Source organism: Passer domesticus, chromosome 11 (assembly GCF_036417665.1).
Source record: "Passer domesticus isolate bPasDom1 chromosome 11, bPasDom1.hap1, whole genome shotgun sequence".
Lineage (NCBI taxonomy): Eukaryota > Metazoa > Chordata > Aves > Passeriformes > Passeridae > Passer > Passer domesticus.
This window is the reverse complement of record NC_087484.1, coordinates 32,761,893-32,780,166: the sequence shown is the minus strand read 5'-3', so window position 1 is coordinate 32,780,166 and position 18,274 is coordinate 32,761,893. Positions and strand designations below refer to the sequence as shown.

General features: G+C 48.8%; 2 protein-coding genes and 1 long non-coding RNA gene across 7 annotated transcripts; 2 read left to right on the top strand and 1 right to left on the bottom strand.

Annotated features, from left to right (window-relative positions):
• The first annotated feature begins 802 nt into the window (after nt 1-802).
• Nucleotides 803-1,852, top strand: LOC135278569 (ribosomal RNA processing protein 1 homolog). Its single transcript, XM_064385144.1, has 3 exons — nt 803-962; nt 1,078-1,285; nt 1,603-1,852. Exons 1-2 carry the CDS (start codon nt 939-941, stop codon nt 1,279-1,281), a joined length of 228 nt encoding a protein of 75 aa, XP_064241214.1. The 5' UTR covers nt 803-938; the 3' UTR covers nt 1,282-1,285; nt 1,603-1,852.
• A 403-nt stretch (nt 1,853-2,255) lies between these two features.
• LOC135278333 (uncharacterized) lies at nt 2,256-9,264 on the bottom strand. 5 transcript variants are annotated; one of them, XM_064384890.1, is made up of 2 exons: nt 3,503-8,661; nt 2,256-2,926 (listed from the first exon to the last, which is right to left on the bottom strand). In XM_064384890.1, the coding sequence occupies exons 1-2, from the start codon at nt 4,540-4,542 to the stop codon at nt 2,908-2,910; spliced, it is 1,059 nt and encodes a 352-aa protein (XP_064240960.1). In that variant the 5' UTR covers nt 4,543-8,661; the 3' UTR covers nt 2,256-2,907. The 5 variants fall into 5 exon arrangements, with proteins under 5 accessions (XP_064240960.1, XP_064240959.1, XP_064240956.1 ...); XM_064384889.1 differs by having other exon boundaries at nt 2,263-4,448; nt 6,422-8,661; XM_064384886.1 differs by adding an exon at nt 8,668-9,264 and having other exon boundaries at nt 2,265-6,559.
• A 697-nt stretch (nt 9,265-9,961) lies between these two features.
• On the top strand, nt 9,962-10,854 carry LOC135278602 (uncharacterized). Its single transcript, XR_010346054.1, has 3 exons — nt 9,962-10,052; nt 10,163-10,352; nt 10,627-10,854. It is a non-coding gene; the product is annotated as an uncharacterized LOC135278602 (long non-coding RNA).
• The last annotated feature ends 7,420 nt before the right edge of the window (nt 10,855-18,274 follow it).

Sequence of the window (18,274 nt, the reverse complement as noted above, 5' to 3'; positions counted from 1 at the left end):
GTCTGTGGTCTCAGAAACGCTTGTTTTATGGTGGCAGGGATGCTTGGCTCCTCCCTCTGGGTGGAGCATCTCCCAATGGGATGATGTAACTAATCTTACCAGCCACAGTGAGTAATTCAATAGCCCATTAGCAGGAGATTATCTTCCTGGCAGTGTCATTGTTCTTGAAAGAGATAAGAAAATCTGCCTAACCCCCAACAGATGGCAAAAATAGAATACATGCTTATTTTACAAGCCAGGACACCTGGGTCTAAAGCTTGCATCTCTCAGTTCCTGATGCTATTTGCTACCCTTCAGCCTTGACTGGCCCTGATGTGACTGACTGCTGGGCAAGTGGGGCTGGGGATGCTCAGCCTGGAGAGAGGAGACACTGGGCAGCCTCAATGCGGCTCTGCAGGACTGGAAGGCTCCCGCAGGAAAGAAGGGGACAGAGTGTTCAGCAGGGCCTGTGCTGACAGGACAAGGGGGGATGGCTTTCAACTGCAGCAGGTTGATGGAAGCTGCATCTAAGGAAGCTGCTCTTTTCCACTGGGGGTGGTGGGGCACTGGCCCAGGCTGTGCAGAGAGGCTGTGCATGTCCCATCCTTGGCAACAGGGCTCTCAGCAGCATGCTCTGGGGGAAGACTGCTCAGCTGGGAACAAGATGTTGTTCTTCAGGCTCCCTTGCAAGCCCAACCGTTCAGGGACTCCATCATTCCATGGTCTCCACTGTCCACTTCAGATGGAGCCTGGGAACTGTGATGTCACAGCCCACGCTCCAGCTGGAATGTCCAGCGCCCAGCAAAGGGCACAACACAACCCTTGGCCGCTGTGTTGACACGCTCTGCACCTTGCTCCTGCCCTCGCCTTTCACTCTTCTTATCCCCCCGATACCCCGATCACCTCGATCATTCCTGACAGCTCCTGAGTGCCTGGATTTCATCATCCAGCCCTGCAGGATGCTCCCCTTTCTTCTGAGGAAGGTATGGTGCCATTCCATGGAGGTGGACACCCCCCACCTGCCCGGGTGGGCTGGAGCTCTGTGGGCATGGAGTGGGACAGGGACCCGCTCTGAGCTTTTGCTACCTACCTCTGCAGGCTGTCCCAGACAGAGAGGAGGAGATGGAGGTAGATACCAAGATTGATATGGAGGAGGAGATGGAAATAGACGGAGAAGACCCTGGAGAGGAAGAGATGGATGTGGATGAGGATGATGAAGAAGAGATGGACGTGGATGTGCATGAGGACGAAGAGATGGATGTGGATATGGAAGAGTCCATTGAGGACATGGATATTGATTAAGAAGGTGAGGAAGCAGCCATGATCTTGGCATGAAGAGCAATGCCAGCAGCAGGACAGGCAGAGTGGGTCTCCTGCTGCCAGGCTGGGGCTGGGCTGGGTGCTCCCTGCTCAGGGACATTGTAGCCAGGCCACTGGATTCTGGTGGCCATCCACAGCCCATCCTGTGCCTGCTTTGCTCCACACAAGCTCCATGCCAGACCCAGCCAGGCTCAGTTCTGGTAGCAGAGTCCTGCTGCTGGGTAAGCATGTGCCAGCCTGGGGGCACATGCAAGAGCCCTCTGTGCCTGACTGGAGTGACCATGCCATTTGCTTTTCTTCCAGGTGCGATGGACATCACCGACAGAGGCACCACCCTTTTGTATATATGTTTTACACTTTGTTGTTGTTTTTTAGAATATAGATTTTAGGGCTATTTTGGACTTCTGTAAATACATTTCACATAGTTTTGCTAGGTAGGTTTTTCTCTATATATGTTCTATCAATTGTTGTTGTTACAAACATTCTTAGAATGTAAATATCTTCTGTATTTTTGCTTCTGTTCTTCTGTAATAAACAAATTTTATTTTTCACATCTCAGTTCTCCTTGCATTTGCTTCAGGCACAGGCAGCATTTTGACAAGTTGTGCTTTCCACTTGCTCCAGGTTCCCAGGGCTGGAGGTCCCTGGCACAGCCTCCCCAGGAGTGGGGGTCCCTGTGCACAGAGGGGTCCCACTGACAGAGGTGAGCCTCTCCTTGCAGTTTCTCTGGACACACTTGGGAGCTGTAGGGGCAAAGCCCAGCGTGCCCTGGCCCATGAATCCCATGTTGGAGCAGGGCTGAGCCTGTGTGCTCCTGCAGAGCTTCAGCCATGGCTCTTCCCTGGGCAGCCCCAGGGCTAAGGAGGGGGAACTGGGCTGTGGGCACCCTGAGGGGCTGGAGCCAGCCTGGAGGGAGCCTCAGCCCCACATGGACCAAGATTTCCTTTGGAAACCCTCTCTGTCCCCAGACTCTGCTGAGCACAACAAGAATTGATCCTCCTAGTTCAAGGTGTGAAGTTCATTGGCACAAATTTGTCCCTTGGACTTTGTCCTGGTTTAGGGAAAATTTGGGAGATAACCCCCAAAGGGGCTTCTCTACAAAAGCAGATTCAATTGCCCCTCCACCCTCCAACCAGTTTGGGAGAAAATATCTCCTTGGAGAAAAAGTGGAAAGAAACCTGTTTATTAAACAATAGAAACCAAACAATATTAAACAACAAAACTTTTCACTGATCCAAAAAAACAAGCAAACTCAGAACAGCCACCTCCCTGGGTTGCAGCTCGGCTCACTCAGTCTTTGATCAGTCTCTCTGGTGCTGGAAATGCTGCTGCCCAGGCCCAGACAGGGGGGCTACAGGTGGAGCTGCTGGTGCTCTTCTGGGTGTTCAGTGCAGAGCAGGCTTGAACAGGTCCAAGAAAAAAGGAAAAAATCACAGTCCAGGGAACTTCTTTGCTTCAGCTAGGTAAAACTAACTAAAAGCAAGAAAATAGGGAAAAAGGAGCTCTGTCCGGCTGTCTGTCCATCCGCAGAATACACAGTCCAGGAGCAGGAATGTGGAGGAGTGAGAGCAGTCTGAAAACAAACTGTGCGCTTCTTCCCTCCCCTCTTCACTGTCTGGAAGAGAGTCTTAAAGGTGTAAAACATATTATTCAGTATAAACAGAACAAGACGATTGGGGATAAAAGCATCATATAGTCAACCCAGGACATTCCACCCCTTATCCCCATATCATCGGCTTACTACTAAAACTAATATATATTCTTACTCTACAAACACATATATTATACATCTAATATACAGCTATACACAGACAATGGTGGTAACATTCAGCAAACAGTGATATTTATACATAGTTCTCACCCAACAATCAGATCTCCCTGAGGTACACATCCTGTTCTTCCATCTTTTTGCATTATCCACCATGTGCAACCTGGTCCCTGAGCAAAAACAACTCCGCAAATGGGTTTGTCTGTACTCAAGGTAGGATTGATCCAAACTGTCTTCCCTAACAAACCCCTGACATGTACCACTGGGACTTTGTCTCCATCTACTCTATGCAAAGGCTCAGATTGGGCAGGGCCCACTCAGTTAGTAGAGCCTCGGGTATTAACTAACCAGGTGGCCTTTGCCAAATGCTGCTCCAAATTTTTGAAAGATCCCCCACCTAAGGCTTTTAAGGTGGTTTTTAGCAGCCCATTGTACCTTTCCACTTTTCCCGCAGCTGGTGCATGGTAGGGGTTATGGTACACCCACTCAATGCCATGTTCTCTGGCCCAGGTGCTGATAAGGCTGTTCTTGAAATGAGTCCTGTTGTCTGACTCAGTCCTCTCAGGGGTACCATGTCTCCACAGGACTTGCTTTTCCAGGCACAGGATGGTGTTCTGGGCAGTAGCATGAGGCACAGGGTAGGTCTCCAACCATCCTGTGGTGGCTTCTACCATTGTGAGCACGTAGCGCTTGCCTTTGTGTGTGTGGGGCAGTGTGATGTAGTCAATCTGCCAGGCCTCCCCATACTTGTACTTGGACCACCGCCCACCATACCATAGGGGCTTCATCCGCTTGGCCTGTTTGACGGCAGCACACGTCTCACAGTTGTGGATAACTTGAGAAATACTGTCCATGGTTAAATCCACTCCTCGGTCTCGTGCCCTCTTATAGGTGGCATCTCTACCCTGATGACCTGAGGCATCATGGGCCCATCGAGCTAGGAATAACTCTCCCTTATGCTCCCAATCTAGGTTTGTCTTGGACACCCCTATCTTTGCAGCCTGGTCTACCTGCTCATTGTTCTTGTGCTCCTCATTAGCTCTACTCTTGAGGACATGGGCATCTACATGGCGGACCTTCACAGGTAGCCTCCCTACCCTGGTAGCGATGTCTTTCCACTCTTCAACAGCCCAAACTGGTTTTCCTCTACGCTGCCAATTAGCCTCTTTCCACCTCTCCAGCCATCCCCACAGAGTGTTGGCTACCATCCATGAATCAGTGTAGAGGTAGAGCTTTGGCCACTTCTCTCTTTCAGCAATGTCCAAGGCCAGTTGAACAGCTTTGAGTTCAGCAAGTTGGCTTGATCCATCTTCTCCTTCAGTGGCCTCTGCAACCTGTCGTGTGGGGCTCCATACGGCTGCTTTCCACTTCCGATTCATTCCTACCATGCGACAGGAACCATCAGTAAAAAGAGCATATTGTGTTTCTTCCGCTGGCAGTTGGTTATATGGAGGAGCTTCTTCAGCATGTGTCATTTCTTGTTCTTCTTTATCAGTGAGACTGAAGTTTTTACTTTCTGGCTAGTTTGTAATTATTTCTAGAATTTCAGGGCGATTCAGCTTTCTAATACGGGCACGCTGTGTTATGAGAGCAATCTACTTATTTTATGTAGCACTGGTGGCATGGTGGGTAGAGGGAACTTTTGCTTTGAACATCCACCCCAGTACTGGTAGTCGGGGTGCCAGGAGGAGTTGTGCTTCGGTGTTTATTACTTCTGAGGCAGTTTGGACTCTTTTATAGGTTGCTAAAATTTCTTTCTCTGTTGGAGTATAGTTGGCTTCAGACTTTCTGTAGTTTCGACTCTAAAATCCCAGTGGTCGGCTTCGAGTCTCTTCAGGCACTTTCTGCTACAAGTTCTAGGACAAACCATGGTTCCCGGCTGTAGAATAGAGCACATTTTTCACATCTGGTCTTGTTTTGACTGGGCTAAGGGTTACTGCATGAGCGATTTTTTGCTTAATTTGGACGAAGGCTTGTTGCTGTTCAGGGCTCTAGTGGAAAGTGTTCTTTTTATGGGTGACTAGATAGAGAGGGCTCACGATTTGACTATATTCAGGAATGTGCATTTTCTAAAAACCTATGGCACTTAGGAAAGCTTGTGTTTCCTTCTTGTTGGATGGTGGAGACATTGCTGTTATCTTGTTGATGACATCAGTGGGAATCTGACGCTGTTCGTCTTGCTACTTTACTCTTAGAAACTGGATTTCTTGAGAAGGTCTTTTGACTTTGCTCTTCTTGATGGTAAAGCCGGCTTTCAGGAGAATTTGGATAATTTTCTCTCTTTTCTCAAACACTTCTGCTGCTGTCTTCCCCTATATAATGATGTCATCAATATACTGCAGATGTTCTGGAGTTTTACCTTTTTCTAGTGTACTTTGGATCAGTCTATGGCAGATGGTAGGACTGTGCTTCTACTCCTGGGGCAGTCGGTTTCAAGTGTACTGCACACCTCTCTAGGTGAAGGCAAACTGAGGCTTGCATTCTGCTGTCAGCAGAATGGAGAAAAATGTATTGGCAATATTGATAGTGGCATACTACTTCGCTGCTTTGGACTCAAGCTCATACTGGAGCTCTAATATGTCTGGTACAGCAGCGCTCAGTGGTGGACTCACTTTATTTAATGCACGGTAGTTAACCGTCAGTCTCTATTCTCTTTTAGATTTATGCACAGGCTAGATGGGGCTGTTGAAGGGTGAGTGGGTTTTGTTGACTATTCTTTGGCTCTCTAGCTCTCGCATCATCTTATGGATGGGAATTACAGCATCTCGAGTGGTTTTATATTGTCGATGATGTACTGTGGAAGTGGCAATTGGTACTTGTTGTTCTTTTCTCTTTAGAAGCTTTATTGTAGATGGATTTTCAGACAGTCTAGGCAAGGTATTCAATTGCTGGACGCCCTCTGTTACTATAGTTGCTATCTTAAATGCTTACTTCAGTCCTTTTGGGTCTTTGAAATACCTACTTCACAGATAATCTATGCCCAGGATACATGGGGCTTTTGGGCCAGTCACAATAGGATGTTTCTTCTACTCATTCTCAGTCAAGCTCACATCAGCTTCTACTAAAGTGAAGTCTTGTGATCTCCCTGTCACACCAGCGATAGAAACGGATTCTGTCCCTACGTGTCTTGATGGAATTATGGTACACTGTGCACCAGTGTTGACTAAAGCTTTATACTTTTGTGGTTCTGATGTGCCAGGCCAACGAATCTATACTGTCCAGAAAACACGATTTTTTTTAGCTTCTACTTGGCTAGCGGCAGGGCTCCTCTAAGCTTGGTTATCTTTCTTTCTTTGGGCATATGTCTTAGAGGTTTTTTCAAGGGGATTAGACATGTCATTATTATTATCATACCTGGCAGTTTGGCTATGGGTAACTGGAGCTGCTTTCCTTGTGGTGGAACTTCTTCTCTGAGCTTTGTCTTCTTTTAATTCACGTACTTTTCGGGCCAGAGCAGCGGTGGATTTTTCATCTTATAGCTTCATGTTTTCTCTACAATTACGCAGAAAGAACCACAGCTCAGCTCGTGGGGTGTACTTTCTTTCTCCATCTGGGGAACGTCTGCATTGGGTACTAGAACCTCTGATCTGTACTGCTGAGATTTGGAGAAGGTTTTCTTTAATCTCTTTTCTAAGCTTCTTATGATTCTTTTTTATCTTATCTTCTAATCTCTGCAGACGTGTTTCCACCGCTGCGATTCTGGCATGTGTGGGGCTATGCACAGCATCTGCATAAGCTCGGAGTTTCTTTGCCATGTCAAGCACAGTCTCATCCGTGTTATCTCGCTTTATGATAGCTAGAGCAGATGCATATTCATGTGGTTCAAGTTGTACTAGTTTTCGCCACATCACAGATGTGCATGGTACTAAGTCTGGATTTTTAGTTGTTATGTCATCTGAGAATATAATTTCTCTTATTGTTATTTTTTTCAAGCGTTGAATCTTTTGTTCTATGGTTTTTTACTGTGTTTGCTGCATGTAGAGATCATCGGCACACAGGTATCTTTGCGCTACACTGTTTAAGACCCGTACCCAGAGGCTGTGAGGGTTAGCCCCCCTCATCATGCTTTGGTCAATGACAGGATCATGTGACAGGGATCTCAAATGCTTCGCTTCTGTGTTATTCAGAATTGTAGCTTCGCTTGCAGCATTTTAAAGACAGACTAACCAGCTAATTATGGATTTATCAGATCGTCGGGTGTAATCCTTCCTTAGGCCACGCAGGTCTTTTAGGGAGAAGGACTTAATATTGGCTTCTGATTTTGTGTTAGTTGCTTTGACTCCTGATTTTATGTTAGGAAATGTTGAGGGTCTTTCTTTTGCATCATCATCATTATCATCTATTGGTCGATCGGTCTTGTCTGTGCACTTCTTACTTTTAGTGCTAGTAGCAACAGCTATTGGTTGAGGCTTATTGTTTGGTTTAACCACTGGCTTAGGTTCACTATGTGGTTTAGCTGCTGGTTTTGAGCTTGGGGTGTTGGTTGCAACTTGAGCGATTGGGATAGCTCTTGATGTATCTCCCTGCCCCCGTTCCTCGGTCTGCTGCCCTAGAGTATCTAGCAGTGTACGATAAGCATATGCTAGGGCCCAGCTCACTGCAATGATCCTTTTCTCCTTAGGGCTATCATTGAGATACTTCTCTTTCAGATATTTCCCCACTTCAGCTGGGTTCTGAATTTGTTCATGGGGAAAGTCCCAGACTATAGGGTCAGAGAATTCTTTCAGGATTTGGCTCATATTTTCCCATTCTCCACCCCACTCAGGATTCTCCACACGTGGGTCTACTTCTGGGTCAGGGGTCTCATCAGCTCTTCTAGACATCTCAGCCCTCATTCTAGAGAAGCTGCAGACCATATAGAGGAAGCCTACTAGATTAAATGCCAGAAAGATGGTCTCTTTAATATTCAGGGGAAACTGAACATTCTCTACAAGTGACATAACAGATTCAAAGGAGAAGAAGGAAAGGAAAGGCTGGAAAGCCTCATTCCCTGCTCCTCCTCTAACCAGCTGGGTGCAATTACTAATAAATTCCCAAAACATACTGCTAGAACTGGGATGCAGGGTAAGACGAAGAAACCATAAACCATACATATCGTAAACAGACGCCAGTATTTTTGTAAACGCCTTATAAATCATTATCACCAAGGCTAACACAATAGCTAATCTAATCCATGCCCCTTTACCGCAAAAACTACGTGATAGGGACAATAATCCTAGTGACCAGAAAGGTATTGAAACCTCAAAAAGGTCTAGAGACCAGAGCCACATAAAGGCCTCCCCAAGAGACATTACAAATTCAAATAACATGGCTACTGGGTACTTTAACCTACTACACACCAAGCACAACAAACCTACAATCAATAAATGGTTTTTTTCCACTTTCTCAAGCCACGCGTTGGGCGCCACTAGCTGTATTTGTCTTGGTTTAGGGCAAGTTTGGGAGATAACTCCCAAAGGGGCTTCTCTACAAAAGCAGATCCAATTGCCCCTCCACCCTCCAACCGGTTCAGGAGAAAATATTTCTTTGGAGAAAAGTGGAAAGAAACCTGTTTATTAAACAATAGAAACCAAACAATATTAAACAATAAAACTTCTCACTGATCCAAGGAAAGCAAACTCAGAACAGTCCCCTCCCCAGGTTGCAGCTCGGCTCACTCAGTCTCTGATCAGTCTCTGGTGCTGGAAACGCCGCGGCCTAGGCCTGGCCAGGGGCTACAGGTGGAGCTGCCGGTGCTCTTCTGGGTGTTCAGTGCAGAGCAGGCTTGAACAGGTCCAAGAAAAAAGGAAAAAAATCACAATCTGGAGAACTTCTTTACCTCAGCCAGCTAAAACTAACTAAAAAAAAGAAAAAGGGAAAAAAGGAGCTTTGTCCGGCTGTCTGTCCATCCGCAGACAACACAGTCCAGGAGCAGGAATGTGGAGGAGTGAGAGCAGTCTGAAAACAAACTGTGCGCTTCTTCCCTCCCGTCCTCACTGTCTGGAAGAGAGTCTTAAAGGTTTAAAACATATTATTCAGCGTAAACAGAACAAGACGATTGGGGATAAAAGCATCATATAGTCAACCCAGGACAACACTCTTCATGGCAATGCACAGCGTTTGGAGTTCCACACAAAGACCCATCTCTGGCCTCATTCATCAGCACTTGAAGCAAGTGTGCTCCGGCCTCTGGGAGTGCAGCTCGCTCACACGGGCTCACTGTGGACACGCCGCAATCACACAGTCATTGAGTGCACCAGAGAACCTGGCCTCTAATAAAAGGCATGAATGCCACAGCCCACCCAACCCAATGCCTTGCATGTCTCTACTTTTTCCTTCTCCTCTCATCTCTCATGTCACTTTCCCCATTGCCTCTCTCTGGCAGCTTGGCTTCTCTCTCTCCTGGCTGCAGCTTCAGCCACATGTGTGACCCTGCAGGAACATCCTGACCTACAGGGAAGTGGGAGAGGACTCTTTGTCAGCAACTGAAGTGACAGAACAAGGGCGAATGGGATGAAACTGCAAGAGCTGGAATCCATTCCATGATGGGAAGAAGTTCTTTCCTGTCAGGGTGCTTGTCCCTGACACAGGGACCAGCGCAGAGAGGCTGTGCATGCCCCATGCCCATCAACATCCAAGGCCAGCTTGGACAGGGGCCGCAGCAACCTGCTGTGTTGGGAGGCTGCTCAGCTTGGAACCAGATGATCTTTAGGGTCCCTTCCTAGCCAAACCATTCAAGGATTTCATCATTCCACCATGCCCACCTCCCAGTGTGGAGCAGCCCTGAAACTTCTGTGACATCACAGCCCCCACAGTGTTCCAGGTGGAACGTCCAGCACCTGGAAACCACCACAGCAGACACTCTGCCTGCTGCCAGCGCTCAGTTGGCGCTCGCTCTGCGCTCTGCCCGTCAGCACTCAGCTGTTGCTGCTGCTGCCTGGCCTTTTCCTGCTGCCTGCTCTGGAGCACCAACCCCAGCAGGATGAGCACTGCTGCACCAGTGGAGGTACTGTGCCATTCCAGGGAGGGGGCAGCCTGCTTGAGCAGGCTGCAGCCATGTAGGAATGGATGGTGTGGGACAGGAACCCCACTGTGAGATTGTGCTGTCTCTTGCAGACTAACAGAGACACTGTGGAGGAGATGCAAGTGGACATGGTGCTGGATGAGGAAGAAAGGATGCAGGTGGATGTGGAAGACCAGGTTGAGGAGATGGAAGTTGATGAGGAGGATGACATCGAGCAGATGGAAGTGGATGAGAAGGATGAGGAGGAGCCCATGGTCCTTGGATGAAGATGGAGCCCCACAAGTAAGACAGGCAGATGCTCCCCATGCCCTGCCCACAGACACAGTGGCTGCCCTGGCGCCAGGCTGGGGCTGGGCTGGATGGCCCCGCTCAGGGACACGCTGCCCGCAGGGGGCCTGGATTGTGCTGCCACAAGCACCAGCCCTGGCCTGCCCTGCACTTGCCTGGGGCCACACCAGCCCTGCCAGTCCTGTCCCAGCTCCTGTGGCCCAGCTCCCAGCCCAGCTGGGCCCAGGGCTGGCAGCAGACTCCAGCTTTGCTTCTTTCTTCCTTCCAGGACTGCTGGAGATGACGGCCGTACCTATTACGCCTCTGTATATATGTTTGAAAAGTTAGAAGATTTTTGTAAATATGTTCTTAGGTTAGTAGTTCTCTGTAAATATGTTTTGAAGATTGTTAGTCCATGGGATCCCACGGAAATATGTGCTGTAGATTGTTGTTGTTGTTGTTGTTATAAGGATTTTTGTAATGGAAGGTGTTCTGTAAATCCTCGTGTTTGCCGATGTTCAGCAAATAAATAATGATTCTTTATAAAACTTCACTTCTCTTTCTCATTCCTTTGGGCACTGTCAGAACCCCGGACGTCTCGCTGACCATCCTAAATGATTCCAGCCCCAGCCAGGGGGCTTTAAATCCCTGGCAGGGGGTTCAGAGACCCTGGCATGTAGCCAAAGACCCCTGTGCCTTTGAATTTAACCCATAAAGCATGTTACCACCTTTATGTCAAGAATTAAAAGTCACAACAATTTAGATAGTCTAGTAATAGTAATCACAAAGTGAACGGAAAACATTTAGAGCACTGTACACAGAGGTTTTGAACCTTGTACGAAAGAGTTTGGAATTGTCTACATAGAAGTCAGAGGTTCTAAGATAGAAAAATTTGGGCGTACCCTGTCCTTCCTCTTTCTTCTCCCTAGCATCCATATGAAAGATGATGTTAGCATCCACAAATTGGTTTCAAGTAGAAAGTCACTATCTAACTTAAGTAATAGGTATTAAAACATTCTTGTAAACATAGTATATGCACTTTTTAATATAAAAGATAACACCAACCCGAGAGGCAAAAAGAGTGCCTTGAGCTGACCTGCTGAACAAACCTCAGCAGGCCAGACAAAAAATGTTTTAGACAAAACATAAAAATCAACCTTAAGAGCGTGAAGCACATACTTCTCAACTCTTCCTTCGACAGCTAAGTTAGAGAAAAAGAGACTTCTAACGTACCTCGAAATCCCCTCAACCAAAGAAAACCCAAGAGGCACAGGCAGCGTTTGCACAGTTGGGATTTCCACTTGTTGCGGGATCCCGGGGCTGGAGCTCCCTGGGGCTGCTGCCACGGCCACCCCGCGGCTGGGGCTCCCTGTGCACAGGGGGTCCCACTGACACCACTGCTGCCGCTGGCCACTGCTGCTGCTCCTGGGCTGGGGCACAGCCGCGTCCCCAAGAGCTGAGCTCTCACCAGCACAGAGGGGGCTCTCACTGCACTGGCCCCTGCAGCCATGCCACCAAAGCAAGGCAGGAAACTTTCAGCCACCCTTCCTGCTGCAGCCACAGCCACTCCTGGCTCCAGAGCCGCCATCAGCCCACAGGGATGCAAAATCCACCTGCCCGCTCTCAAGGCCTTGACAGCCTTGGCAACTGTGGCACCTGCATCTGGGCTGCTGCAGGGGCTGATGTTTAAGCCTTGCAGCCTCCAAAGGCTCCGGGCTCTGCTTCCCACCCTGCTCTGCACTGCCCTGGCTCCGCATTGCTCAAGAGACAAAAGCCAAGCCAGGGGATCCTCACCCTGCCCAAACTGCTAAATTGACTGCAGTCCTTAGGACCTTCTCCACTTTCAGAGAACCTATTCGTTTGATCACTGATTCGGCACATGTCTATGGCCTAGTGCAGCGGGCTGAAAATTCCATTTTCAAAGACATTTCTAACCCCAACTAGAGCATTTGTTTTCAGCATTCATTTCTCTTTTGTCCCACAGACAACATCCACGCTATATCATGCACACAAGGTCTCATACCACCCTTCCTGGGTTCATAGTAGGCAATGCTAGAGCAGATGCCCCAGCAAGGGTTGTCCAAACTTCCCCACGGAATGTTTTTGAACAGGCTAGGATCCGCCACCACTTCCACCATCAAAACATTCCTGCACCGCTCAGCATCTTTAAAATTACCCAAGATCCATGGCAAACACCTGCCCAAATTGTCAGCAACGTGCCTTTGCTTCTGTCAGAGCTGCACTCAATCCAAGAGGACTAAAGACTCTCCAGATCGGGCAATCACACATCACACACCAAGCCCCTTTTGGGAGACTAAAATACATCCCCGTCTCAATCCACACCGACAACGCTGCGGTTTTCGCCTTTGCCCATGCTGGTGAGAAAGCAAAAGCTGCTATAAAACGTTCCTTTTTAGCCTTTTCCACCTTCCCTGTTCCACAGGAAATTAAAACTGATCATGGTCCTGCTTATACCTCCCACTAATTCCAACCGTTTTCTGACCAGTGGGCTACAAAACATGTCACAGCCATACCACACTCTGCCACAGGACAGTCCATAGTCCAGAGGGCCCACTCTTCCATCCAAAGGATCCTTGATCAACAGAGACAGGGAGTCCACATAGTATCTCCCATTGGAGGCCAAGGCCCTTGATGTGCTCAACTTTTTCAACAACTCCCCCAGTCATCAGGCATTTTATATTTAATTGGCAGCCCAATAAGAAGAAAAGCCACCTGTGTTGATCAAAGACCCTGAATCCAAACAAATTATGGGCCCTTTCCCATTCATTACTTGGGAGGGAGGATATGCTTGTGTCTCTACAGCAGCAGGCCCAAGACGCATCCCAGCAAAAAACATAAAACTCTTCTGCCAATGGCCAGGCAAACACCACAGCCACCATCAGAAAAACAGAACAAAAGCCTAAGAGAGACAGCAGCAGCCTGCAAAAGAAGAAGAAGAAGGACAGAAGAAGATCTCCTAAGCAGTGTGGACCGCACAGACCAACACCAAGAGAGCTCAGACACCACTAACTGCGATATACCGCTTAACAATTGGAAAAACTGTATTCTAGCCTTGATATTTGATTCTTCTAATAAGCTGACTTCAAACCCTTGCCTTACAGAAGAGAAAGTTTAGTGGGACCAGAATTTAAGTTTCACATTGCAATCTCCCTATCTCTTTACTTTCAGGCCACCCAAGCCTCCACCCACTAGTAAATTAGCTAAAGTCAAAGGATGCTGTCCTTTCTTGCCACTGCAGCAGGAAGCTGGATGCTCCTAACTATGCCGCATGCCTTCGCATGGGTGGTTCCACAGCCAAGCCACAATTTCTTGCCCATGGCCACACATGTCAACCTCTTCTCACATAGGGACTCAGTATACCAGAGCGGACAGCTGCTCACAGATCAAATCAATAAGATCCAGACAAAAGGCAACAACGACTGGCTCACTGGACTGTTGAAAGACTGGGGCATGAAAGGCTGGCTTTCATCTTTACGTCCAACAATATGAAGTCTAATAAGTCTAAGTGCCGTGTTCTGCATTTTGGCCACAAAAATCCCCTACAGCGTTACAGGCTGGGGACAGTGTGGCTGGACAGTGTTCAGGCAGAAAGGGACCTGGGGGTGCTGGTTGACAGCCGATTGGATATGAGCCAGCAATGTGCCTTGGTGGCCAAGAAGGCCAACGGCATCCTGGCCTGCATTAGGACTTGTGTGAGCAGCAGGAGCAGGGAGGTCATTCTCCCCCTGTACTCGGCACTGGTGAGGCCACATCTTGAGTACTGTGTCCAGTTCTGGGCCCCTCAATTTAGGAAGGATATTGAGATACTTGAGCGTGTCCAGAGGAGAGCAACGAGGCTGGTGAGGGGCTTGGAAAACAAGCCCTACGAGGAACATTTGAGGGAGCTGGGGTTGTTTAGCCTGGAGAAGAGGAGGCTTAGAGGTGACCTTATTGCTCTCTACAACTTCCTGAAGGGAGGTTGTAGACAGGTGGGGGTCGGTCTCTTCCACCGGGCAGCAACTGACAGAACAAGGGGACACAGTCTCAAGCTACGTCAGGGAAGGTATAGGTTAGATATTAGGAAAAAAATTTTCACTGAAAGAATAATAAAGCACTGGAACTGTCTTCCCAGGGAGGTGGTGGAATCACCATCACTGGATGTGTTTAAAAAAAGACTGGACATGCCACTTGGTGCTATAGTCTAGTTGAGATGTTAGGGCATAGGTTGGACTTGATGATCTTAGGGGTCTCTTCCAAACTCATGTTTCTGTGATTCTGTGATTTAGTCAAGACTGTTTTGTGGGCTTTGTTTCTTGTATTCATTGTCTTGGTTATTCTATCCAGTTTTGCTCAACGCTTGCAAAAGTCCATGGCAGAAGCCTTCATTCTTGAAAACAAAAAGGGGGCACTTGTGGAGGCCCAGGGGCCTCTCATTGCAACTGTAATACCTTAGGGCAAAGGGGACCAAGGTGAAACAGAGAAACCCCTCTGAATGCAAGGCTCTCACCCATGGCCACTTGCAGCCTCTTGCAATCCGCAGGTTTTGTTGCTATCACCCACTTCAACTGCCATTTTTTCCTTATATCTACTCTCCAGACAATGTTCTCCTCTCTCTTCTCCCCTGCTGGTCCTGGCTTCACCCCTTCTCCCCCCCGAATGAAACCCTCAGACCCCAGCCTCATTTTCTCTCTGGCCCTGGACCCTCTTCATGGCAATGCACAGCGTTTGGAGTTCCACACAAAGACCCATCTCTGGCCTCATTCATCAGCACTTGAAGCAAGTGTGCTCCGGCCTCTGGGAGTGCAGCTCGCTCACACGGGCTCACTGTGGACACGCCGCAATCACACAGTCATTGAGTGCACCAGAGAACCTGGCCTCTAATAAAAGGCATGAATGCCACAGCCCACCCAACCCAATGCCTTGCATGTCTCTACTTTTTCCTTCTCCTCTCATCTCTCATGTCACTTTCCCCATTTCCTCTCTCTGCCAGCTTGGCTTCTCTCTCTCCTGGCTGCAGCTTCAGCCACATGTGTGACACTGCAGGAACAGCCTGACCCACAGGGAAGTGGGAGAGGACTCTTTGTCAGCAACTGAAGTCACAGAACAAGGGGGAATGGGATGAAACTGCAAGAGCTGGAATCCATTCCATGATGGCAAGAAGTTCTTTCCTGTCAGGGTGCTTGTCCCTGACACAGGGACCAGCGCAGAGAGGCTGTGCATACCCCATGCCCACCAACATCCAAGGCCAGCTTGGACAGGGGCCGCAGCAACCTGCTGTGCTGGGAGGCTGCTCAGCTTGGAACCAGATGATCCTTAGGGTCCCTTCCAGGCCAAACCATTCAAGGATTTCATCATTCCACCATGCCCATCTCCCAGTGTGGAGCGGCCCTGAAACTTCTGTGACATCACAGCTCCCACAGCGTTCCAGGTGGAACGTCCAGCACCTGGAAACCACCACAGCAGACACTCTGCCTGCTGCCAGCGCTCAGTTGGCGCTCGCTCTGCGCTCTGCCCGTCAGCACTCAGCTGTTGCTGCTGCTGCCTGGGCTTTTCCTGCTGCCTGCTCTGGAGCACCAACCCCAGCAGGATGAGCACTGCTGCGCCAGTGGAGGTACTGTGCCATTCCAGGGAGGAGGCAGCCTGCTTGAGCAGGCTGCAGCCATGTGGGAATGGATGGTGTGGGACAGGAACCCCACTGTGAGATTGTGCTGTCTCTTGCAGACTAACAGAGACACTGTGGTGGCGATGGAAGTGGACATGGTGCTGAATGAGGAAGAGATGATGGAGGTGGACGTGGAAGACCAGGTTGAGGAGATGGAAGTTGATGAGGAGGATGACATCGAGGCGATGGAAGTGGATGAGAAGGATGAGGAGGAGCCCATGGTCCTTGGATGAAGATGGAGCCCCACAAGTAAGACAGGCAGATGCTCCCCATGCCCTGCCCACAGACACAGTGGCTGCCCTGGCGCCAGGCTGGGGCTGGGCTGGATGGCCCCGCTCAGGGACACGCTGCCCGCAGGGGGCCTGGATTGTGCTGCCACAAGCACCAGCCCTGGCCTGCCCTGCACTTGCCTGGGGCCACACCAGCCCTGCCAGCCCTGTCCCAGCTCCTGGGGCCCAGCTGGGCCCAGTGCTGGCAGCTGACTCCAGCTTTGCTTCTTTCTTCCTTCCAGGACTGATGCAGATGATGGCTGTAGATATTACGGCGGTGTATATATGTTTGAAAAGTTAGGATATTTTTGTAAATATGTTCTTAGGTTAGTAGGTCTTTGTAAATATGTTTTGAAGATTGTTACTCCATAGGATCCCATGGAAATATGTGCAGTAGATTGTTGTTGTTGTTGTTATGAGGATTGTTGTAATGAAATGTGTTCTGTAAATCCTCGTGTTTGCCGATGTTCAGCAAATAAATAATGATTCTTTATAAAACTTCACTTCTCTTTCTCATTCCTTTGGGCACTGTCAGAAGCCCGGACCTCCCCCTGACCATCCTAAATGATTCCAGCCCCAGCCAGGGGGCTTTAAATCCCTGGCAGGGGGTTCAGAGACCCTGGCATGTAGCCAAAGACCCCTGGGCCTTTGAATTTAACCCATAAAGCATGTTACCACCTTTATGTCAAGAATTAAAAGTCACAACAATTTAGATAGTCTAGTAATAGTAATCACAAAGTGAACGGAAAACATTTAGAGCACTGTAGACAGAGGTTTTGAACCTTGTACGAAAGAGTTTGGTATTATCTACATAGATAGAAAAATTTGGGTGTACCCAGTCCTTCCTCTTTCTTCTCGCTAGCATCCATATGAAAGACGATATTACCATTCACATATTGGTTTCAAGTAGAAAGTCACTATCTAACTTAAGTAATAGCTATTAAAACATTCTTGTAAACATAGTATAGTCAGGTTTTAATATAAAAGATAACACCAACCCAAGAGGCAAAAAGAGTACCTTAAGCTGACCTGCTGAACAAACCTCAGCAGGCCAGCAAAAAAATGTTTTAGACAAAATATAAAAATCAACCTTAAGAGAGTGAAGCACATACTTCTCAACTCTTCCTTCGACAGCTAAGTTAGAGAAAAAGAGACTTCTAACGTACCTCGAAATCCCCTCAACCAAAGAAAACCCAAGAGGCACAGGCAGCGTTTGCACAGTTGGGATTTCCACTTGTTCCGGGATCCCGGGGCTGGAGCTCCCTGGGGCTGCTGCCACGGCCACCCCGCGGCTGGGGCTCCCTGTGCACAGGGGGTCCCACTGACACCACTGCTGCCGCTGGCCACTGCCGCTGCTCCTGGGCTGGGGCACAGCCGCGTCCCCAAGAGCTGAGCTCTCACCAGCACAGAGGGGGCTCTCACTGCACTGGCCCCTGCAGCCATGCCACCAAAGCAAGGCAGCAAACTTTCAGCCACCCTTCCTGCTGCAGCCACAGCCACTCCTGGCTCCAGAGCCGCCATCAGCACACAGGGATGCAAAATCCACCTGCCCGCTATCAAGGCCTTGACAGCCTTGGCAACTGTGGCACCTGCATCTGGGCTGCTGCAGGGGCTGATGTTTAAGGCTTGCAGCCTCCAAAGGCTCCGGGCTCTGCTTCCAGGCCTGCTCTGCACTGCCCTGGGCCCGCATTGCTCAAGAGACAAAAGCCAAGCCAGGGCATCCTCACCCTGCCCAAATTGCTGAATTGACTGCAGTCCTTAGGACCTTCTCCACTTTCAAAGAACCTCTTCCTTTGATCACTGATTCGGCACATGTCTATGACCTAGTGCAGCGGGCCGAAAATTCCATTTTCAAAGACATTTCTAACCCCAACTAGAGCATTTGCTTTCCCCTTTCATTTCTCTTCTGTCCCACAGACAACACCCACACTATATCATGCACACAAGGTCTCATACCACCCTTCCTGCATTTATAGTAGGCAATGCTAGAGCAGATGCCTCAGCAA

What these genes read in the sequence shown, in the direction of transcription:
- LOC135278569 (XM_064385144.1), top strand. Translation starts at nt 939, where the DNA reads ATGCTCCCCTTTCTTCTGAGGAAG. An exon ending in TCCCCTTTCTTCTGAGGAAG is followed by an intron (nt 963 to 1,077) that starts GTATGGTGCCAT and finishes CTACCTCTGCAG; the next exon opens with GCTGTCCCAGACAGAGAGGA.
- LOC135278333 (XM_064384886.1), bottom strand. Translation starts at nt 4,542, where the DNA reads ATGACACATGCTGAAGAAGCTCCTCCATATAACCAACTGCCAGCGGAA.